The sequence below is a fragment of the Colletotrichum siamense genome (genome assembly GCF_013390195.1).
Source record: "Colletotrichum siamense strain Cg363 chromosome Unknown KSG_Cg363_contig01, whole genome shotgun sequence".
NCBI lineage: Eukaryota > Fungi > Ascomycota > Sordariomycetes > Glomerellales > Glomerellaceae > Colletotrichum > Colletotrichum siamense.
The window spans coordinates 3,190,435-3,214,291 of NW_023501014.1; the positions used below are offsets into that span (position 1 = coordinate 3,190,435).

General features: G+C 55.3%; 5 protein-coding genes across 5 annotated transcripts; all 5 read left to right on the plus strand.

Annotated features, from left to right (window-relative positions):
- Window positions 1–5,746: 5,746 nt before the first annotated feature.
- CGCS363_v000828 (uncharacterized protein) lies at window positions 5,747–6,376 on the plus strand (the record flags this gene model as incomplete). Its single annotated transcript, XM_036632677.1, has 3 exons — window positions 5,747–5,788; window positions 5,858–6,185; window positions 6,237–6,376. 3 exons carry the CDS (start codon window positions 5,747–5,749, stop codon window positions 6,374–6,376), a joined length of 510 nt encoding a protein of 169 aa, XP_036502520.1.
- Window positions 6,377–10,362: 3,986 nt separating this feature from the next.
- Leo1 (RNA polymerase-associated protein LEO1) lies at window positions 10,363–11,623 on the plus strand (the record flags this gene model as incomplete). Its single annotated transcript, XM_036632678.1, has 2 exons — window positions 10,363–10,614; window positions 10,667–11,623. 2 exons carry the CDS (start codon window positions 10,363–10,365, stop codon window positions 11,621–11,623), a joined length of 1,209 nt encoding a protein of 402 aa, XP_036502521.1.
- Window positions 11,624–13,351: 1,728 nt separating this feature from the next.
- CGCS363_v000830 (putative triacylglycerol lipase) lies at window positions 13,352–15,369 on the plus strand (the record flags this gene model as incomplete). The annotated part of the gene is made up of 4 exons (XM_036632679.1): window positions 13,352–13,411; window positions 13,554–13,684; window positions 13,752–14,568; window positions 14,620–15,369. 4 exons carry the CDS (start codon window positions 13,352–13,354, stop codon window positions 15,367–15,369), a joined length of 1,758 nt encoding a protein of 585 aa, XP_036501489.1.
- A 4,867-nt stretch (window positions 15,370–20,236) lies between these two features.
- Window positions 20,237–20,854, plus strand: CGCS363_v000831 (uncharacterized protein; the record flags this gene model as incomplete). The annotated part of the gene is made up of 1 exon (XM_036632680.1): window positions 20,237–20,854. The coding sequence occupies one exon, from the start codon at window positions 20,237–20,239 to the stop codon at window positions 20,852–20,854; it is 618 nt and encodes a 205-aa protein (XP_036501488.1).
- A 761-nt stretch (window positions 20,855–21,615) lies between these two features.
- On the plus strand, window positions 21,616–22,979 carry CGCS363_v000832 (uncharacterized protein; the record flags this gene model as incomplete). Its single annotated transcript, XM_036632681.1, has 2 exons — window positions 21,616–21,780; window positions 21,828–22,979. 2 exons carry the CDS (start codon window positions 21,616–21,618, stop codon window positions 22,977–22,979), a joined length of 1,317 nt encoding a protein of 438 aa, XP_036501487.1.
- Between the last annotated feature and the right edge of the window lie 878 nt (window positions 22,980–23,857).

The following is a 23,857-nucleotide window of genomic DNA, read 5'->3' on the forward strand; positions in this document are numbered from 1 at the left end:
CTCTACTCGTTCTCCCGAGGAAACCATCCAATTTCCAACAAGGTCAATGGCTGATGACGAGAAGAAATATCTCGTTCAGCCACTATTGAGATGGTCTACCGACAGGGCTGACCCCAGCGGGGCATCTGAACTTGAGACCACCCCTGTTCCCTGGATATTCGGTTTAGATCCAAGACTGTCTCTTCCGAATTAGCATCCCGGTGAGGATCCCCGGTCTCACCTCATCTCACGAGTGAAGGGTTCCCAGCTCAGGTTTACGGCCGATGTTTGCGAAATACCAATATGTCGGAGAGCAAAACCTCCCTACGCGGCCTCGTTGATGATGGAGGAGGCTGGACCGATTGATCACCATGTCAAGTTTCTTTCTTGACTCGATAAGATGACGGTCGTTCCAACTTCCAGTCCGTTTTGTCGGTGAGCCCCCCACCGGCAGCTTAAGCTTCTCATCCCCGGGATCCACTCCGGAGCTGCTCTCAGACATTTTTTCCCAGGTTTGAAGTCGGAGATTGAACTTCAAGCGATGGATCTGGGACCCCCCGTCGCGCGCGTGCTCATGATGCGATTCCGCGATCCACCGCCTCCGTTTCACTCTTCCGACGTCATCCAGAGTCCTGGGTCCGTCTGGGTCTCTTCCCCCTCATTCATCCCTCATTCATCAGCCTCCCTGTCAAAGGAGAAGCGCAACCGATGCGCGCACGGCGTCGCCTTCTCCTTGGAGGCTCGCGAGAGCTGGACAGAGCTGTATCCCCGATAATTGACCTGCTGGAGCTTGGGTCAATTCGGATCCAGATTCCATTCATGCACACGCCCAGGGTTCCCGCTCTGTTGCAAACAAGGTGACTGAGACTGGGCTCTCGGAACCGCTCCCCGTCCACAAAATTCTACGCCTCCATGGCGGTGAACGGACGCCGTGCATCACCCCAATCCACCTACGGCTATCATCCCGCCCGAATAGAAGTCTCGAGAGAAGGAGGGAAGTAAAAAATACTTCACCAGTCCCCAGAGCAAATGACTCCTTCAACGTGAAAACTCTGCTGCCTTCTGGGCGTCGGTGCCAGTCAGTGTGCGCGTCCTATCAGTCAAGGAGGATATCACGAAGGGAGTGGGAAGCGTGGGTACCCGCAACAGGATCTTGTCAGCCCGTCACTCGTCACTTCTCAGCATGCCTCTCCACAACACGCGAGCGGAAACTTTACGGCGCATCGCAGAAAACCCGCCTGCCTACGCATGCGTTATCGACGGCCCCCAAATGGGCCCTCCTTTTGGAGATCAAGATCCTGTAGCACGACAATCCGACAACCGTTGACACCTCGGCTCATGTGCATTTGCCACGGCGCAGATGCAGGACGCGGTTGGGGCGCGTTGCAGAAGTCGGCCAACATCATCACCGCTCATCGCGCGTCGTCCCGTCGAACAATTCTTTGCGAGCATCGACAGATTTTCATCAGGTGCCCAAGGTGCTCTTCCAGCTTTCAATTGTCGTCGTATCCTTGCCATAGTACAGGGAGCTGGGTTCTGGATTAGGGCAAACCTACCAATGCCTCTCATCGCCCATCAATTCCAGCTAGCCCGGGCAAACAACCTTTCGACCAGCCACTTCCATCGTCTTCCTTTCCGTCGCCCTGAGGGACGACGACGGCTTCTCTGGATGTTGGAACGTTGACTCATCGTACCCTGCCCAAAGGGTTGGGCATGGTTGCTTCTGCGTCTCCACTCTTTTCCCATCTTGTCGTGCCTGGCAGACGCCTCACAGCTCGATCCCAGGTTGGCGGTGAAGGATACCTACGCAGGCTGGCTCAGGGATTCCCTCCTTTCCCCCTCCTCCTGTCCCGCGTTTCCGAATCCGGACCCCTTGCACTGCACTTTGCCCGCCAACCCAACCCGCCCTGGAAAGGGAACTTCGAACGTCGTTGGTGGCTTGAGTTAAAAACAGAATTCGGGGCCTGGGCTGCTGCCAGCTGCGGAACCACTCGTCTGTACGTTTGACGGATATTCTGAAACGGAGCTTGTGTCTTGTTGCATACGCAAGCACCACCACGGCCGCCGCAACGCACCGCCGCGGGCACTAAGGCTATCCGGAATACCCTGATGATCAATTTTTTCCTCATCGACGGGCCTGCAGAGCGAGATGCAACGGGATGCGCATCCCCACTAGTCATACGACTGAGACTTCTCGACGTCACGGGCGCCACGACGCGGGAGAGAGAGCGAAGGGCACAGTATCGCTCGGGTAAGGCGGTCGACGAATTCTAAAATAAATTAGGCAAAGGTTGCTATACGGAGGCTTTTCGATAGCTCTCTTTCCGGCTTCTTGGCTCCGAACGCCGCCGCGATCGTGTTTGTGGGTTTGGGGTTTTAGTCATGTTCCCTCCCCCTTCACCGTAACAACTGGCATCGCGGGGAATGATAGAAGGTGATGGTGATCTTTGGAAATTGCAGGATGAATGTACGTCCAGTTGTCACCAATTACTGCCTGCACACATGGTATCACATTCTGGGAGGGGAAAAGATACCGAATGTTGATTCCAAATGCGGGTTTGGGTTTGATGGCCGGACTAGCCGCGATATTCCCAACCCGCGGCCCAAGTCTCTCTCCATTATCTCTCTCAAACAATGGCGCCATGGCCGGCCCCCCATCATACAGGCTTCTCACGTTTTCCCTTTCTCAATCAGAGGAAGGATGAATGAGCAGGATGGGCACGTGTTGGGAGCAAAACCCCAGCAAGGGCCAACATCGGATCGGCGCGCGCGTGTATCCTCTGTGCGGGCTATGTTTCGTGATGATTGAACTGCCTTTCTGTGTGTCGAGTGAGGGTAGAGAAGGGCGGGCGAACTACTTCGGTCCGGTTCGTCGGCGGGCATTGCGTGCTTTCTGTCAGTGTATCATGACATTTTCCCACGGGGATGCTTGTCCGTTTTGTCTGCCCATTGCTCCCTGTCAGTAAACATCCGAGGGCTCTCTCTCTGGGTGACGGTGAAGGAGTGTCCGCTGTCTGACTGTGATTCCTTCTTGATTGCGGGGGTTCTGGATTTGCTATGATCAATGGCTCTCGGACTTGAGATATACGATATTTGATCCAGGAGAGATACATGTCTCCACGGTGAGATGTGGTTCTCTCTTTGTGGCTTTGACATCCATCCGCTATTTTGTCTCCTTCGGTCCCAGGAATGTAGTGAATCCCGCCGGGAGAGTTGCCAATCGGCTCGGCTTGCCGTAAACTATTCCATGACCAGAGATCCATGACTCCAGGAGGACATCGTTTTCGCCAAAGTTCGGATGCAGCGTTCCCCTCGCAGCTATCCTTTTTCAGGCCAAAGTTTTGGCAAGGTTTTCGGATGTCAAATGGACATGGAATTTTCGTAGTATGGGATAATCGAGATTGATGCTGTTCTCTTTGTGTATGGTTTCTGTGAAGAGGCTTGGTTGAGGTTGCTCAGGTGTGTATTGAGACTCGAGAAAGGGGAAGTGCGTAACTCCCCGTGGGATCATGGTTCATAGAGGCAGGCTTTGCGTGTATAGACGTGATAAATCTACGCATGTTCTTCTTCATGGAAGGTTATCAAACGTTATTGAAAATTTGTGTTCTGGGTTCTCTGTTTCCCATATTGGTGGTTGGTGTCGTTGCTGACGTTGTTGCGGTGTGGGTGTCGGATGAGTCATATCTCGATGAACTTGGCTGAGACGGGAACTCATCGCCACGAGGAAGTCAGGACAGCTGAAATGAGGTAGACTGATTTTCAAAAGCGCTTTTATGAGAAACAAATGTTTCAAAAGTTCAGAAGATGAGTTGTGGGATGTAGCCTAGTTCACTCACGTCAAGGGGAGGCTCTGCTACGTCTGCTGTAATAAACGTGACCGCAACTGGACCTTTGCGCCCTCATATTTCCACCGTTACAACTCTCCTTGGCCAAAAGGAACCGCTGACTGCACACTTTAACTGTAAAGAATCACTGAAAGGTTCATAAAAAGTTGTTCGCAGTGGCGCCGGAATTTGAAGCCCGTCGTGGGACACCCGTCTGCCTGCTTTTCACCGTTCCCCACAAGGCAGAAGTCTTTGAAAACGCACCGTCCCGGTTGATACTATATCGTACAGTTCTCATACGCTCGATTTCCCAAACGGTCGAGGCCGTTTCCCTCTCAGCTTGGTCAATCCGCTGATTCCACAGTTGAGTTTCCCATACCCCAGAATCGTCCGTTCTCTGGGAAGCCTCGACATATATGCGCGCCCCGAGCGTTCGGCATGTGTCCAAACTCTGAAAATTGACATGAACGGGATCCTCGGGAGTGCGATATCCTGACTCAGACGAGAACGGACCTTTCCCCAACGACAGGTCATGGCTCTCCGTCCGTCTCTCGCTAGATAATTCGGATCGTTCGCGGAGGAGTAGTCGTCAGCATATGGAACTCCCTCAGTGATATGTACGAAGTCAAAAGGAAACGAAGATAGACTTCTTCCCGACAGGTTTATCACGCGTGGCTTTCCCCGCGTGGTGTAAAAAGCATGTCGCCCTCCACAACTCTTTTCTTTCCAATTTCGATCCTTTGGGATATCGATATCGATATCTTACGGCCAGATACGCGGTTAGAGTATCGGATATAGACTTTGAAGAAAGCGATCTCTTGTATGATGCGCCGGTATCGAATACCATCCCAAAGCGACTCCGTCAATGTCCTTGCAGTCTCTACACTACAGCTCCGTCTTACATCAGCCCAGTTCCCCATTCCATCAAACCTCCGGTCCGCGCTGGACCAGAGACTTTGCGTCCTCTTCAGATCGCGTGGGGAACAGCTCTGCGGTAGGAGCTCTGGGTATTGGAAACACGGAACCCGTCCAATATCAACCTTTTTGTCGGCGGCCAGTCCGGATCCCAATTGAACCAATGAAGCCACAGTTCCCATCAGATCTCTCATCTCAGATCGCCCTCCCTCACTTCAAGCTTCCCCGAAACTCAATGTCACGCGTGCCCCTAAGGCGGCATTCTAGAATGGGGCAAGATTTAGCAATGTAACCAGAAAGTAAGCAATCAAAAAAGCTAGACGTCGCAACGGAAAACGCCCAACTTCACATATTCGATGTCAACCATTGCGCAAATCGTCCCAAACATGACAGACCTCTTAGAGGTTGCTTACACACGCGACGAACGGACGTTGAACAGACCACATGTGGCCACACCCCCAAGACCTTCGGTTCGTGATTACCGTAGTGAGAAAAACGTTTGCGCCATGAACCCCGCCACGTGAAAAAGACGTCTCGTGAAGTTGAAATCTTCCATCCCCTCAAAGAAAGAATACTATGCAGATACACGACCGAGGCTTTGCGGGAGCTTACACCTGCATCCATCCTGCAGCTGATCGGTTGGGGGAGAAGACGCAGACGCATGGCGCCTATAAGCTAACGCTGCACCACGCAAGCAATACATGACCCCTCACTTGTGGCTGATTGACGCAAATCAGATACAGTCTCGGGTCACAGAAGGAGCGCGCAAGATGAGGGGGTGGATTGGAGGAAGGATGGATGACGGAAAGGAGGAGGGGGAAAGAGGAGCGCAACCGGTCGGCACGAGGGGAAACTCTCGCGATGGCATCATTCCCATCCTTCTAGAACACTCATGCCCACTGCCCCCGATAGAAGCAGACTTTTCCATCATTGAGAAAATCCGATATCTTTTCTGAAAGTCTAACTTCCCCAACTTCCAATTCGTCCTCCCCGACCAAACGCCCCGGAGCTCATCTCCCACCTCGAAAATGTCAAACTTCCCCAAGCTAGTCCCAGCCTTCACCGTCCAGGTAAGAGACATCTCCAAACTCAATTGCAAGCATCAAAGCTCCGAACTACCCGTTGACAAAAACCACTAGATTCACCTCGGCACCCCCTCCCCAATCGGCACCCTCGCCCACGGGCCCTCCCAGCTCCACGCCCCCTTCCTCCCGGACGCGGGCACCCTCGTCTCCGAGCCGGACTACCCGCTCCGTATCGACGCCGTCTTCCTCCACGGCTCCGACTTCCTCCGCTTCGACCCGGACGGCAACACCGCGCGCCTCGAGGTCGCCAGCGCGCTGCGCGACAGGGCCACCGGCGCGGTGATCCGCTTCGACTACACGGGCACGATCGACATCTCGGGACCCGCGGGGAGGGTGTTGAAGGATCTCCCGGGGGCGGCGACGACGGAGTTCGGGGATGCTTGTGGGTTTCGCTGCTCGGTGTGTGACGAGTTGAGCTAACCGGGTCGCGCAGTCACTTCCGCAAAGTTCGAGTCCGGGCACGAGGCGTTGAGGGAGTTGCAGAACAAGATCTACGTCGGGTCCGGACGGTTCGTGCTCGAGGAGGGCAAGCCAGTTGTAGTGGAGTACAAGATCAGCGAGGTCGTAGCCTGAGCACCTACGAGAGACATCACGGGCGCCAATGTTACGGGAATAGGTCTTGTCAACTTGTGTATGTGGATTTGCCTGAAGGGGAAATCTTTCGTCTACGTTCTTTCAACCGCCCAAGAAAGCCCTCTCCCTTCCTCCCTCCAAAAACAAGAACCATGTCATGCGAGACGAAAGCACCGTCCTCTTCCTCCTGTGCTGCGTTTTCTGGGAACTCTTTGAGACTGTGAGTGTGACGACGTTGCCTGCCTGGCCGTGTAGCAAAATCCGAAACTCCCAACATACAGCCCTCTGCTGCAGCAAATGCAATGCGTGTTTGTGTAAAATGTGTTTGTCTGTGTAGTCGTAGTAGTCCTGAACTTTCGTTCTATCCACTCTGTGGGAATCGGGGGGGCTGGCGGCTGGCGCGCGTTGGAATCGAAAAAGGATAAGAAAAGGCCGCCGAGCAGTCGATTGAGTTGACCAAAAATGATGCGTACTCAGAATGCTCAAGCCCAGGCCGTCATAAATGCCGTTCCAACGTCAACGTTCCCTGGCCACGTGTGCCCGTTCCAGTCGTTTCGCCCGCACATATTTAGACGCCAGCCAGCTGCATGAGGCGCTCGCCGGCTCTGAGGTTGGCATACTCGTAGGCCTTGGACTCAGCAGGGAAGGTACCGTTCGCGGCCCAGAGGTCGATCAGGGGCTGCATGGGCTCGAGCTCGTGGGGCTTGAGCATATCCAGGGCGGTGGCGGTAAGGATGAAGTGGCTGAAGCAACTGTTCAGGGACTTCTCCAGGTTCAGGTGGTAGAAGGGCTCGGTGAAGTGAGCCCAGTAAAGGTGAGCGTAGACGCGGAACATCTGGCGGAAGATGGTCTGGCAAACGTCGATGAAGTTCTGGGGAAAGCCGGAGCGTTTGCCGATCCAATCGGGCTCACCCGGGTTGGTGAGCTGGGAGAGGGGTGTCGTTGTGATGCTGGGGTTGTGCGCGTAGGAGACGCCCGAGGGGTCTGTGGGGAAGATGTTGGTGTCGTCGATCTTGCCCGAGATCCATCTCTGCATAAGAGTCATGTATTCAGCGGCGGGAAGTTCAACGGGCTCTCTGCGGCTGTTGAGCCAGGTGAAGGAGTGGTTACTGTGATATGTCAGAAGGTGAGTGAGCAGTGAGATTTGAATCTGACTTACGTTCCAGCAGACATCCTCGGGCAAGTTGAGGCGTTGCAGATGGTGGTTCCATCCTCCTCCTTCTCGTGAAGGACACGAACAAAGTTCCAGAGGTTTCTGTAGTGCTCGACAACTAGACTTTGGTAAGCTTCAACAAAGCGAGACACTGGCAGCAAAATCTACGCACCCTGATGCGCGATCCACTCGCCCTGCTCGACCGTCTTTGGCCTTGCACTCAGGGTCATGAAGTTGCCCTTGACAATGTGCTTACCATAGTTGGAGTTGAGCCAGATCGGCATGGGCCGAGGCAGGTGGTATGAACCGAGGATGTCGTCGCCGTTGGCCATGCCGCCCTGAGCATCCATGCCAATAGTCTGAGCAAGAGAAGGGGAGTTGGGCAAAGGCGGGACACTGGGCGCCCTGACAGAAGCTTGGCTTTGAGGTGCCTGCGCAACGGTAGGTGATGAAGGCTGGCCGGCGGTTGAAGACGTGGGGGACTTGTTCTGTCCAGGAGGTTTAGCGGCGGCACCCCGGAAGCGGGCGTTGCTGTTTATCGATGCCAGGTCAGCGGGCGAAAGGTGAGGATTAGGATAAGCAACGCAAGGCATAGAAAGGAATCGAGCATGATGGTAACGTCGACCACTAGGCCGATGACAAGGGGGTACCAAGGCCCAAGAGCCTGCTCCAGCCATGCTGAGAGTATCTGACTGAGACAAGGCATAGCATGGAGTGGGGCTGTTGACAAGCTAGGGATGTCTGAGACCGTTGCTGACCAGGGCTGCCGGGTAAGGCCGATGCCTGAGCGGGGCCAAACGGTATTGCGTTGATAGAATTCGATGAATAGACAGCCAGCCGCAAAGATATCGCGGTGGTGTATCTTGAGAGTAGACCAGGAGCTGCCTCAGTCTCGTCATTGAAGCTCCCAAGGGATACTTCAACAGTTCCTTTGTTGCTGTTGACTGAAATTGGTGATGTCGCCAGGCTAAAGGTATCGAGGAGCGGGGTCGAGGACGCGTTGGTCTCCGCAAGAGTAGAAAGGCGGTAAAGGTATATGAAACGATCTTGACAAGGGCGGGTATTGGCGAAGACGTCTAGGCTCGAAACCCATGGAAATAATTTCCAGTGTGATGTCGAAGCCCAGCCCATTGAAAGCACAGACAAAGCTTGCACAGGGCAGGCAGCCTCCTGTCGCCTTCCTCCTCCGTAGGTCTGGTGATAGGCTTGTGGAGGATCCAAACTCTGTACTTCAAGTCCTGCTGTTGGGTCTGGCCTCGCTTGATACCCAAGGCTAGTTGTGACAGTAGTTGTTGCCTCAATGGATGGCAGTATTGATGCCAGCTTGGTCCTTTGGTTCCACTTCCTCCTCCCCTCCCCGACGTTGATGTGATGGATGCTGATATCGGGGAGCAATGGTGAGATGGAGCAGCCATTGCATCCACATCATCTCAAAACACCAGACCTGGGACTTGGTGACACAGGTCCTTTGGCAGTGCAATATTGCATCTGAAGCATGGGAGCGATTCACCCCGCATGAACAGAACAAGGGACAGATTGCCTTTTGTTCCAATGACGTACTGACGTGCGGCAGCAACCACAAGCCAACCGATGAACACCACACATGACAGCAACAATCAGATGAGTTCGTCATGTTGAAGTCCTGTCTGTTCTCAAGTGAAGAAGATGCACCCCATGTCTCGGGGTCGGGCCGGTTGCATGTACCAAGTAACGGCTGCGGGCTGCGGCACTAGCCGGGGAACCAACTTCACAGCTGTCTGCTGTGCAGCCGCCATGACACCTTCCAGTCCCATCCCTAGCAGCCCAATATTGGAGATGGATAAGGAGAAAAGCAGACAGGGATGGGGGAGAAGACAAGGAAGGGTAAAAAGCAAAAGCAAAAAGCAAAAGGACAAACGAAAAGGTGGAAGTAACTCACATTCCTGAGAAGAGGTTCGACATGGCAAGAGAGACGTCCCGCGGTGAGGGGGAGGCGGAGGGGGGGTTATATGGCTGGGTCGACCGGCACACCTCCTGGGAGGGTTGTACTCTGTAGGGGCTGGGGAAATAGGTTCTCAGGGCTGATGATTCAAAATTCAGACCGTTTGACAATGGAAAAGTGGTCGGATATCAAGCAAGGAGAGAGGGTTAAGCTGAAAAGGGGCGGTTGAAGGTGAGCTTCTTCGGACTACGTTCGCTCCTGCATCCAAACAGGAGTAGCAGCATGAGGGACGCTAGACTTGAAATGTTACATTAAGCGAGCGCACGGGCCGTCTCCTCCACAGCCTTGGGTCTCCATGCTGCTTGACTCTGTCGCCATTGGACTGCCGCTAGGCGGAAATAAGGGTCCTCTTCAGCCTCGTGTGGCGTCTGGGAGGTTGGGGCGAACAGACGGTGTAGCTTTTGATCATCTAAAAGCTCCTCTAAAGTCAGGGGAAATCGCCCAGATCATCTGCAATTACAAATTGCCTCCACTGACGCCAAGTACCCTCTGCCACTGCCGTATCCTGTCGGCATAAATCTGCCAAAGCATAAACCTGCCAGACCGGGACTCGGTGCCGAGACGGGGATCTCCCATCAAATCGGTTGTTCTTGCCTCCGGCATCCGGAGTAGGTGTCCTGAGGTCGGGTGTGGCGGTGCTTCTTCACCAGCCTCACATACATTCACCACACGCGCTGGCCTGGCAGTCACCAAGAAGCTCAATTGAGTGGGTCAAATTTTCGAGCAGGGATCCCGCAAGCCTCGCCGTAGCGTCTGCTTCCAGCAAAGGAGCTACACGTCTATTCGCAACAACCTCAATTTTTGCCATCACGCCCACATCCATAACCAACCTAGTCGAAATCACCCGTCAACATGTCTGACTCTGAGGAATTGGTCGAGCTCCCCGAGGAGGAGGAGGAGGACCTCTTTGGCGACGAGGCGGCCGACGAGCTTCCCGAGGACCGCAGTCGCGCTGGCAGCGAACGCGCCGCATCGGATGGACTCGCGGCAGACGAGGACGAGGAGAGGTATGATGCAGGCCCGACATCAACGGACTATGAGACGAAAGTTATCGAGGCTGTGGAGATGCAGCGCCATCGCATTCCCAAGGCGAAGGAGCAGAGAGTGAGTTGACGCGACGATCCTGCTCTTTGCGACATGCGCTTACCCCGTCCAGCTGGGATCTCTTCGCGTTCCCAAGTTTTTCAGATTCATCCCCACGATCTACGACCCCGACACCTTCGAGCCCACCGAGGAGGATATCGAGAACGCCAAGGCCGACACGCCGAAGCACGATATCCGCGTGCGCAGACACGGCAACAAGCTGCAGAGCAACGCCATGATTCACAGATGGAGCGACGGTTCAGTGACCATAACCGTCGGCGACGAGCACTTGGAGGTCACCACGAAGGCCCTGGCACCGGGCCCCGAGCAGCCGTACTCGGACCTCCAGGACGGTCACTACTACGCGGCCGCAGCTGAATACTCCAGCAACTTCCTCATGTTCGTTGGCCACGTTACAGACCAGTTCATAGTACGTCCTGGAAAGGAGGTCCAGGACGACGCACTTGCTGCCCTCGCGGAGCGCATGGCCACAGTCACGCAGAAGCCCCAGGAGAAGGACATGATCATCAACACCATCCAGGACCCCGAGCTCAGGAAACGACAGGCCGAACAGGCGGAGAAGGAGCGCATGAAGGCGCAACGTCGTCGCGAGACGGCGGCTGCCAAGTTGACAGACTCCAGCAGGGGTTACGGCCGCGGGGGCGGTCTTTCCATTGGAGACCTGGAAGGACGCCGCGGTGCCGGCCGTAAGAGGCCTGGCGCACCGAAGCAGAAGAGGAGACGTCCCGAATACGACTCCGATGATGATCTTCCCTCGGGCGCGCGCAGGCAGGATGACTATGACATGGAGGACGACTTCATTGTTGGTAGCGACGACGAAATCAGCGAGGGTCCGGATGACGATAACGAAGAAATCCTGGACGACGACGATGAGGACGAGAGGCCGCGATCCAAGAAGCGACAGAAGATGTCTGACGACGAAGATGCCGATGGCGACGAGGACGATATGATGGAGCCGAGCGGCAGAGGCAGACGTCGTCATGTCGTGGACGACGATGATTCGGAGTAAGGGGGTTTCAACTGGACAGCCACATCACCAAAAGAAGACGGCGCATTTGCCATTTGTATAATATCAGAAGTTTCTTACAAGCATGATGGGCGAGACGGGCAGCCCATAGACACTGAAAACAAAATGCACGATATCCCACGTTTTGTCCCTCAATCCCTCATGCAACGCCAACTTCAAGTGCCGTGAGGTCTAAATGATGAGCTCACCAGCCGCTGTTTGAAAAGGGACACGCTGCTAGATGCGGCTAGTCTTGGTTCTGGCGTCGCCAACGGTGGAACACGTGCTGCAATGGGCGAAATTCTTTGTCATGGGCGGAAATAGGCCGTTATCGGTGCGATTGACTTTGTTGGGGGCTCACCAGCATTGGCACTCTAGAACGGTGGCTCGCAGCGACTCAGTCCAACACATGAAGAGAGTTTCGTGGAACGGAACGGCGGATAAGGCGTTGCTGTGGAATAAGGTGCGACGGAATGGTCTTGCAGCGGGCGAAGTTGACGACGGGAAAAAGGCATTGTCACATGTCGACAGCTAGCGCCAAGCACCACCAGCGAAGACAGTGATTGACTACGTACTGGGCGGGCAGTTGGCCAGCAGTGGTGGGCATGCTGCAAAATGGATGGATGGATGGCATGGGACGGCATAACCAAGCACCACAGCCAAGCACTGGACTGGACACAGGTCGCTGAGGGAGCTGCTCGTCCGGCCCCCAACCCTCCACCAGCAGCTCGGGATGCTACACGACCTGACGCTGTGTGTAGGTGGTTGTGTGGGGTTGGGGGTCTCGTGGTCTGCTGCAAAGAAGCAATGGGCAAGAGCACCTGATGCTATCCGCTACAGTCCGCCCCCCGGGCAATCCAATGCGCTCCAATGGAGCCTGACGTCTGCTTCCCCAGAGTCTCCAGACCACAGACATTGGCTGGGATGCGCACTGCGGATGCGGGAGCCACGGCAAACCCGGGCTTTGCATGCGCTTGCTGCTGCCGCCCTTGTCCATTTCGTACCTTGAGTAAGGTAACCTCCGGTACTGTTCCAGTGTTTCTTCAATTTTTTTGAGCCGAGCCAAACCACTCTTACACGCCACGGACTTGACAGACGGGTAGCTCGCGAGGAAGGTCGAGGTAGGTTAGCACCGAACAAATGACCCAACGTACCTACCTGGCCTGAGCTGGCCTGGTCTGACTTGCCTGACCTGACTCTCTTTTTGTTTCCAGCCTTGGGAAGGAACCAGGGAGAAGAGAGCAAAAAATAAAAAAGAACACACGGGCTTCAAGTAGCACCAGGGATCGTACAAGGCTCCCAGTGCCTCCAGTCCGTCTACCTACTTCATCTACCTAGCGCCCATCGTACGCCCGCTCGCTCGTCCTCCACGCTCCTTGATTACCTTTTAGTCTTCCTATTCCCTTTTCAAGACTTCTCTGCAGACGGTCCAAGACATTCTGTTATCTTCATCTCTCCCCCTATCACGGTGTCCTCTGTCGCTCGACGAATACTGCCTGCCATCCCACCTGTCTCTCCCGTTCAACGCACCATCCTGACCCGACCTCGGTATTGGAATGCAATCACCCGCCTAGTCGAGACACGACGCTCGCCACGCTCCACCCGACCATTATGCCATAATGCCATGACCACCTCTCATAACTTATCACTATCCTCATTAGCATTGCTTTCCCCCGCCAGTTTGGGATTCTCCATGGTCTACACCGTTCGAGTCGCCGCCGTCGCGCAACCATGGGGGTAGTCGTCGCGCTCTGGCAAGTAGCCGTAGACGTCACGCAGTTCTGGAATAAGGTACGTGGCATACTCAACAACTCTTCCTGACGCTGGTCGTTGCTACCGCCGCAGCAGCAGCTTCTGCGGCTGCCTGTCGGCCGAACGCCGAAACCTGGGACGAGCCGCGGCTGACCTTTGATGCGTCGTTGCGCACATGCAGAAGCTCCGCGATTGGTACACCCGCAAGACCCCCGTCGAACTATGGCTGGAGCTCCTCCGCCATGCCGAAGCATTCGAGGATTGGGAAGAGGCCGCCCTGCACCTCGACAACCTGCTTGGATTGGACTTGTGGTAAGGAGCTGTAGCTTCCAGCTTTCGTGTCTCAGATGCACATGCTAAAGCTGTTCCGGCGCAACAGGAGAAATAACCCAACGTCAAAATACTACGATTACCGTCTGATCAACGAGCGTCTCAACTCTCTAATCACTGCCAGGGAGGATGGCAACCTTAATGCGCTGGTCAACCTCCTTCGCTCCGGCCTGGTGCGGAATCTGGGCAACATCACCTCGCCCACCCTGTATAACCGATCCTTCGCCGGCACCAAGTACCTGATCGAAGAGTACATCACCCAAATCGCCGAGGCGGTCGAAGATATCACTCATTTGCCGACCACCCCGCCCTCCGACGGCAATGGCGCCCCCATCGGGTTGACAAACCAGATGAAGTTGGATTTCATCCACGATACTAGACAAGCTTTTGGCAGGAGCACCCTCGTCCTGCAAGGCGGTGCGATATTCGGAGTTTGTCATTTGGGAGTTGTGAAAGCGCTGTTTCTTCGCGGTTTGTTGCCGCGCATTATTACTGGTACTGCTACGGGCGCCCTGATCGCAGCTCTGGTCGCCATTCACACCGAAGAGGAACTTCCCCACGTGCTCAAAGGAGAGGGCATCGACTTGTCCGCCTTTTCTGGAAAGGCAAAGTCTGAGAAGGGGCCGCCAAAGGAACAGTCTTATGCAACGAGGTGGAACACCCTGTTAAGACGGATTAGGAGGTTCTCTCGGGAGGGTTACTTCCTCGACGTTAAAGTTCTTGAGGAGTGTGTGCGAGCTAACGTCGGCGACTTGACGTTCGAGGAGGCGTATAACCGGAGCAAGAGAGTACTCAATATTACAGTTGCAACGGCTGGACAGGGCGGCGTGCCAACGCTGCTCAACTACCTGACAGCACCGAATGTGGTCAGTAGACATTGCTGCTCAGACACTGAATCAGGACTAACACTTGTGCAGCTTATCTGGACCGCGGCAGTGGCATCCAATGCCTCCTCGGCTAGCCTGTACGGCCACAGAGAGACAACAGTTCTCTGCAAAGACGCACACGGAGACATTGTGCCATGGGCACCCGCAAATACGATCGACTTCCGACATTGGACCCATGTATCATATTCCGATCGAGAGTCGCCGCTTCTTCGAATTGCCGAACTGTTCAACGTAAATCACTTTATCGTCAGCCAAGCCAGGCCTTATCTCATTCCCTTTTTGCAAAGCGACATGCATGGTCCGTCGCTCATGGAAACACGTAACAGCACGACCTCGATAACGGCCTTTATGGTCCGTATGGTCGGCCTAGAACTCAGACATCGCTTACGACAGCTCGACACACTGCACCTGCTGCCCGCAGGTATCCGCCGCTTCCTCGTCGACGAGAGGGTGCCAGGAGCGTCCATGACGTTGGTGCCAGAGGTGACCGCTGGGGACTTTGTACGCCTGCTCGAGACACCCACGCGAGAGACGCTAGATTATTGGATTTCGCGGGGCGAGCGAAGTGTTTGGCCCGCGGTCGCTGCGCTGCGTATTCGTTGCGCAGTCGAAAACGAATTAGACAGGTCATACCAGACTGTCCGAAGATTCAAGGCTGGCGGTCTGCGGAGGAAAGGTTCAACAGCGGCGGCGGCGGCGGTGGCAGCAGCAACGGTGGTAGGAGGGGCGTCCACGCTTGAGAAGGATAGGAGATCAAGCAGCGTCGGGGCCGCATACTGATGGTGTCAAAGAGTGAAAGAATGTAAGAAACCGTCATCCAGCCAAGCACAGCAAGGGTGATACGCAGCCCAGGTTTCGGATGCCGTCCTGGCGCATGCGACGGATGGCTGAGGCGCATCCTCACCTCATGGACGCGGCGTTTGGGGGCGGCACATGTACAGATACAAATCATCGTGGCTGACCAGGGGCATAATGGGTATGCATGGAACACTGAAAGAACGGCGCGGCGTTGGAGGCGTGGAGGCGTGGAGGCCACAGGGGTGGACATGCACAAGACATGTCAGCAGACGAAGGAAACAAGATATTCTCGAAGACTACCTCTTTCGAACGGTCGGTCAGGGAAGAGTCGATCAGGCTGAGAGGGACGGTGTGCTGCAGCAGGATGTTCAGCTGTGCTGGGTCGTGTTGGGTCTCAAGCCTCTCTTCCAGAAAGCTGCATGTAAGCGGCGGGATGAACTATCCGTAGGAAGCATGTACGTTCCAAAAGACGCGTCTCCAATGACGAGGCGGATGACCATTGCAAAAAATGAAGAAGCCTTGGCGTCAAACCCAACTTGGATACCGATCGGTGAAGGGGAGGTGTGCTCTGTGTTGTTGTTTTGCTTCTAGAAGAATGCCTTGCCGCTAGAACACACCTTGCCGCGCACCCGCGCGCGCACAACAAGCTTCGACATGCCTGCATGCTCATTTATCCCTCATACTCAAACAATCTACCTGCCCATCTCTTGACGCCTCCGTACGCCTCGTCAAGCGGCCCGGATTGCTCCCCAAGACTTCCCCGGGGCGAACCCTGCGTCAGGAAGGCTGGCTTCACACCACCTTCGTCGGCGAGAAAGGAGGCACGGGCAGTGAATGATGTGAGAGGACGGGGAAGAGAGGAAGACATGCATGTTCTGTCTGGGGTGCCCGCACAGATGCAAGGGGATCTACGACGTGACGGCGCTAGAACACTTCTCGAAGGCCACGGGATCGCTTCCATTGGGACGGGGGGAGGGGCTCAGCGTCCTTGCCCGCTCACAAAGTGGGGGCTTTGGCTTGCGAAGGATTCACACTGGAACTGCGGTGCTGCGTGAATACATCATCGTTCGTATTATCTGGGCCTGTGGATGTTGTTTCCGCAGCTTCGAGAAGGCAGTATTTCCCGCATATTGTTCGGCCACGAGAAGGGATGGTTCGATGATGGATCTTGGAGATTGCGATGAGGGGGTTGCCTGGTTCGATTGCCTCGAGGCGATTCGCGACTTTGCGATATGTGATGCGTTGTTTTCTTTCGGAGGTCCATCGCCGGGGAAGAGTTCCGGGGCTGGGCAAGATCATGTGTCTCAATTGCGACCTCGATGGCCAGGGGGCTGCGGTGTTTTAACGGCATGCGTTTCCTACCAGGGTCGTGTCCTGGTTGGACCGTTGTTCGAGTTTCCTCGTTGGATTGTTTGGAGGGTGACATGCGCCCGTCCTCTTGCTTCCTTGGTTGACATGATCTAAGACCTGCGTCGGGATAGGACGATGGTAGGACTGTAGTCGCACTTGGGGCCCTACTGGATGGTTGGGGAGCATGGCGAAAATGCCCGCCCCGGATGGCTCCCCAACCCCAGTTCCTAGGACGTGTTGTTGCCCGAGAATTGTGGTGCTCGGAGCAGCGTCCGCTAGTGTTTTCGGTGCAAGCCGGGCGTTTTATTGAATCAGATGACAGGAGAGCGGTATCGAAGATCTTTCCCTCGGTTGCCAATATGTCGAACCCGTGCTTCTTCCTCATCAGGCTGTGGTGCTACTTGACGAAATCTGTACAATGATGCACCATTGGGGAACAGAGGATTCGGGGGTATATTTCCCTGTGATAACGGTTCTTGGGTTCGTAAGCATGCAGGACGCCGCTGTGCGGAGCTCGGGGTCGCCGCTGCAGTGTAGGGCTGCGGGGAAGCAAGACCGGCGCCGGTATGATGCATTGAGGCCATGGGGAGCGTCCAGCCTATCAGTCGACGTTGAACTGATTTGAATTTAATGCTCGAGATTGAAGACGTGAAGACGTCGTGATTATGTTGTCCGCGTCACATAGGCCAGGGTCTGATCTGCGGCAGTTGGAAGATCAGTGCCGTTCAATTGGGCTGTTCTCTGAACCCTGGCCTGTCATCATCCAGATGACTTGACAACTTGCCCAATGGACAGCTTTTCTGCGGTGCACCTTACTGCGTATGGTTGAATGACAAATATCCTAGGCTCTTGTAACAACCAGATCGGGGTCCGAATATTGGGAGTTGAACATGCTCATGTGGACCGCTCAAGTTGGCTGAAGCCACCGACTGTATTTGTTTCGGGCACCGTTGGCTATCCGATCGGCGTGGACCTCCGATATGGGGAGGACTTGAAGCCAAACGTTGGTGAGTACGCGCGTGGTCGTCAAGCCATCGCATGGCATTGGCAACAACGTGGAATAAGGTGAGTGAGTCACTGGTGACCCCAGATGAAGACGGCAATGCCAGGCGCGACGGTGGTCAAGTCGATGAGCTGGCCGCCGGCGTGTTTCATGCCGACAAGCAGCGATTCCGGATTCGTCGTTGAAACAGCTAGGATGGTAGAGATAGGAGAGCGCCGGTGTTGAAGATAGGTGCGATAAAGCATGCCTTCGGTGTAGGAGACAACCGATAGTAGCCGTTGACTCCGCAGGGCCAACCTCGTCGATCACCTCGGCCGTCCAACTCGAACAGGAGAATCCCAATGGCATCGAGAGTCTCCGAAGACGGCGTGCTGGGAGCTTGAAAATGCACAACATGAAATCAAATAAGCAGCGGGATGGCGTCAAGTGAGCATGTGCCGTGGTTGTGTGGGTTGCACAGCCGAAGGGAGCTCAGGGCCTCGAGGAAGCTGATTCGAGAGACCTCTAGTTTCAAGGCTTGTATTGCTGTCCAAAATTTTGGAATGGAGGGTAGTTAGTGGTCAATGTTTGTTGGTGTGTTCAGCAACTCGGTGAACGAGCCCGAGAAGAGGACCATCGCGATGACGGTGATGATGATCATGAACGCAATGTGACCAAAGCATTGGGCCGGCATCAAGTGCATGCTTGCTCAGAAGCCGAGCTTGTCAATGGTTGGCGGTGCTGGAGGTATTAGAGCAGTGGGGGCAGTGACATACCGCACCCGTCGTAGAATTTGGTACACACAGTACTTTTTAGCTGCAGATTTGCAGGGGGCGCAGCGCATCGATGTAAATAAGTTGACTTGGGATGATGTACCGTTAGACTTCAGAACACGATGCTCTACAGACGCAGCTGTCGCCTCGAAGTCTAACTGAAGTCTAACAGACGGCTGGTAAATGCGAATGCTATTGCGTCAATGGAATCCCTGTAAGGCCAATGGCGCGAATTGGAACTTGGGCTATGAATCGTCCGCGGTTTCCTTGACAGTTGTAGCGTTGTCTTAGCAGCTGAGACACTGCGAAGTTGATCGTTGGGTGGATGTGACCTTGATTTCGGAGGAAACAAAACGAGTCGACGCGATGGCATTAGCCAGGAGTACGAACACCAGAGAAGGAGGGCCCGGTCGAGATACTCGGGGAAACATGGCAAGACGAAAAGTGAGGCTTGTGTGAGGGACCTGGGGGAAGAAAGGGGTGGTGAAAGTGGACGAAGGGAGGGGGAAAAGAACGCGGTGCGAAGAGACTGGACGGCGCGCCGACCTGGGGCCAAAAGCCGGAGCAGTAGCTGGCAAGGGGATCAAAATGCCTTGCCGTGAGCCAAGCCAAGTCGGCGGACATCTTGTGTCCGCGCGGATTAGCGAGCGGAAGTTTTGGCAGCTGCATTCTGGTCATGGGCGAAGGTGGACGAATATGCGACTTCATCGAGGCGAGTGTGTGTATTCGTACTGCCGAGGCAGGTACAGACCCGGGAAGGGAAACAGACAGAACTAAGTGCACAGTCAGGACCATTGGGATTCGTGTACCTGCTGCTGAAGTACCGGAGGTATTCCCTCCCAAACTTCAGGGGGAGGGAAAGAGCTGAGCAATAGTTAAGGTGAGGTACGTTATTTGAAAAAGAGAAAGGGAAGATAGACACTCGAAAGGACTTCGCAGAGGATCCCCACACGCCTCACCTCAATTGCTGTGCTGTCTCGGCGGTTACTCCGCACAGCCGACCCACCTGGAAGCCGCGCAGTAAGTGCAGTGGACAGGTACAGGTACCTGCCCATGCCCAGTCACCATCCCTGCTCGCAGTGCAGCAGCTGCTCTGCATGCCACTGCCGCCCATCTCTGCAGCACCTTCTACTACCGCAGACGCGCACAGCCATGCAAGTTCCTGAACCAATCTTTGCGAGGAACGTACCTACCTAAGGTGTGTGGTCGAAAAGAGACGACAGCAGATGGTAAACGTCCGGGATGGCTGGCTCCCCTTCCGTCACCACACACCCTACACGCCGATGCATCTTCAGCCAACATACATATAGAGAACTGCTTTCCTCGTCGTTCACTCCTCCTCGATTCCTCTTCCCCCAAGATACAAATTTACTATTATATTAAACTGATACCCCTTCCCATTAGTCTTATAGACGTTTGTAAAAGGCCATCCTGGAACGGATAGCACCCTCTGGCCTTCCTCAAAAGAGAGCCATCTCCCTCGAGCAACTGTTGTCCTCGAACCACTTGCTTGTCCGACCCGTCACCACTCATCTCACTCTTTCCCTCTCAAGAAAGCATATTGCCCACTTGGGACACTCCGCAGAGACTCTGGTAAGTCGACACCGTTACCTCTTGCCCTTGACCGGAACTAACATTCTACCCTTCAGCAGCAACCCTCATCCAGCATCACTCGACGGCTGGACTCTAGACCATCCCGATAATACGTCCTTCTCCTCAAGACACACAACACACAAAGTTCAATATGGATCGCCGAGAAGGTCACAAGCACACGCACATTCCCTTCCACGTCGCCATCGACGAGTTCAAGAACGAAAGCCGCTTCGAGGAGGCCCGCAGTCCGCAAAGACTTGACTCGAACGAGTCATCCTCCACCATTGCCCATGGCCGTGTTGCTCCAGATTCCCGGCCTCAGACTCCAGGGTATCACTCCAGTGACAGCGACGAGGACATTGTCCTCATCGACCGTTCTGAGACCATCTCCGGTCCCCCTTCTGTTGTCACCGACAATACTGTAGTCGGTCGAACGCGGTCCACCGCATCCCAGCCTTCGATAGTACTTGGCACTGACCTGACTTCGGGCAACATGGTCCTCCACAATCTGATCCAGCCTCTCGGCACCATGACCACTTACGAATGGGTTCATGGTCGAAGGTGCCCCGGAGACTTGGACGTCAAGGACATCTCGTCCAAGGAGAGCATCAAAGTCCGCTGCCACTCCCGCGTCAGTCACTCGACCGCCGCCATCGAGGATGAGTACGGCATGGTCAACCACCCCTCCGAGTCGTTCGTCGCATGCGCCGGTGACTGGGCTGACGTTGCCGCTCTGCCCGCTTCGTTCGACAAGACCCTGCGCATCTGAGATGTCGTGCTTCGCACCCCTACGGTAGAACCTCCTTACCGAACGCACTCCAGGCTGTTTGGGTCATCAGCCCGTCCTACCTCGACTTGCTGCTGCTCCAAGTGGCTGGTTTGGTATCGATGTTCTTTCTTTTCGTTTCCCTCCTTTTCAGTCCTTGTCTGAAGTTTGTAGTGTGTAATGGATGATGTTGTTTGGAGAAAGCAATCACAGTCGTTTCTTGGAGAAGCCGGTCCCCGTCCTCTTGTACGCTAGCATGCGCTTTAGTGTAGCATTGGAATGTCAATCCCTGATCGTCACCCCAATCTTCGTCAGCGTTTCCTTTTCTCCCGTCACCGAGCCCATTTAATCTCGGCCGTCACCGTCCCCCAGATCGCCCCCCAGATCGCCCCCCAGTCTCTCCAATGACTCTTTGTCATGCGGGGGAAAGCATCCACCAGAGCGGGCCGGACTTGGAGACGGCGTAGTATTCGCATGGGACGAACTCATCTCCCCAAATTTCCCCACGAGCAGTTGAATTTAGCCTGAACTTCAACCGGGTTCAACCCCCCATTATCCATCACCCATCAATTCCGTATTGCCGGAACATCGCGTGTGCCCACATGGCGAGCGCAACAATACTCCCAATTGGAAAGCTTGTTATATTGAGGGGCAACCAGGCACAATGAGATCAAAAGTAGCATGCCTTAAATACCACTCCCGGCCCCCGTAGCTGGAGCTTTTGTAGAGCTTGTCATCCGCTGGGTGACTTTGAGGCTCTCACGATGTTGTTCTCGCTCAAGACGGCCCTCGCGGCCTTGCTCATCGCATCGCCATTGACCGAGGCAGCGCGCTTGCGCTATCCCACTCGGGATGAGAAGGAATGGGTGACTGTCTGGGGCACTATGCCTCAGCTCGTTGAGCCGGCCAACCTGCCTCCGGCGCCGTTTGTAAGTGCACCTCTCCACGACTTCCTTCATCTTCTGACACTTTGCAGAACGAAACAGGCCGCGTCTTCAACGACGCAACCCTCCGCCAGACAGTCAAGCTCTCCCTGCCCTCGTCCACCCTACGCCTCCAGATAAGCAACGTCTTCGGGGGCTCCGACCTCCCCATCACGGCCGTCACAATCGCCCGCACCGCGAACAACACGGCCGGCACGAGCGCCATCGACGCCGCCTCCCTCCAGATCGTCACCTTCTCCGGCAGCGGCACCTTCGCCGTCCCAAACGGCGCCGTCGTCTTCTCGGACCCCATCGACCTCCCCGTCGACGCCAACGCCGTGGTCTCCGTCACAATCTACCTCGCCGACGGCCAGTCCACCAACAGCATCACCGGCCACCCCGGCTCCCGCACCACCTCCTTCCTCGCCGCCGGCAACCGCGTCGCCGACCAGGACCTCGGCGGCAACGCCACCGCGACGGACCACTGGTACCTCATCAGCGCCATCGAGGCCCAGGTCCCCAAGGGCTCCTCCGCCGCCGTCGCCATCGTCGGCGACTCCATCAGCGACGGCCGCGGCTCGACCACCAACGCTAACAACCGCTGGCCCGACCGCCTCCTCGCGCGCCTGCAGACCTCCAACTCCTCCTCTGCCATCACGCGGAACATCGCCGTCGTCAACCAGGCCGCCGGCGGCAACCGCGTCCTCGCCGACGGCCTCGGCCCCAACGCCCTGGGCCGCCTCGACCGCGACGTCGTCGCCCACACTGGCGTGCGCTACGCCATCATCTTCGAGGGCGTCAACGACATCGGCGTCGCGGCCAACGACACCGCCTCCCAAACGGCCATCGGCGACCGCCTCCTCCTCGCCTTCGACCAGATCGCCACGCGCCTGCACCGCTTCGGCATCCCCGTCTTCGGCGCGACCATCACGCCCTTCACTGGCGCCGACCAGCCGTACTCGGACCCCGAGCGGGAGAAGACGCGGCAGCGCGTGAACGAGTGGATCCGCACCTCGGGGCGGTACGACGCCGTGATCGACTTTGACGCGGCGGTGAGGGATCCCGCGGCGCCGGAGAGGTTGAGGGCGGAGTTTGATACGGGGGATCATTTGCATTTGAACCCGGCTGGGTATGAGGCCATGGCTGCGGCGGTTGATTTGAGCATCTTTGAGAAGTTTAAGGGTGGGGTGTCGAGGTTGACGTGAGAGTTTTGAGGTGTAGGTGGAGGGCGACGTTGTATGTAGGGATAGAAATAGAAACCATGCGCCCTTGATGTGTGGATTTGACTTTTGAAAGTGGTGACTGGAAATGAGTGAGCTTTGCCCTTCTACCGATAATGCTCGTGTAATCGAGCGTGAGGACGATGTCATGTCGTGAAACCGCAAAGAAGTTCGTGATCGAGGATTCGGTTCCGCATGGCCAGTATATCTGGGTCAGAGGAGCAAGTTCTTGTAGAAACCACGTTGCCAAAGTGATGAACTGATAGCACTGCCCGCCTTTAGGCACCCACGCTGACATATCCAGCCAAGCCTCGAAAGTCCCCGGATCTCCTCAGGTTTCAAAGCGGGGAATGTTTACATATGCACCGCCGGTGTGAGTGATTGGACTCTGGTGTAAGCCTCATGTGATTTTGCTGTTTCGTGAGGCGTTCCGGTTCCATTTACACCTTGCACCAATAGTCGTTGATAGCAGGAACGAGATACTATTCGCGGACATCCACTATCCGTAGATTGGCAATTTGATCTCGGGATCCTCGGTGCCACCGTTCCTTCATTGCATTTTCAACCCTCAACGCGCAGGTGAACGACAACCCCTGCCGCTACTGTTCCACCAGGGTCGTGAAATCTACAGAAAGCTCAAGACGATTGTCACATGTGGACGAACTTTTAGCGGCGACGACAACTCCCAAACGGATATCAGTTAGCTTCTTTAAGGTGCTCAGTGTCCAGGTACATATGAACCATGCTATTAAGAAGATCAATAGCTAGTTTCGCCCACATCTATTTAGGCCTTCACACTAACATCAAAGGCAAGCTCCTGTATCACCAGGATTCACCCCCTCAAGGTCGAAGGTGAAGGAGTT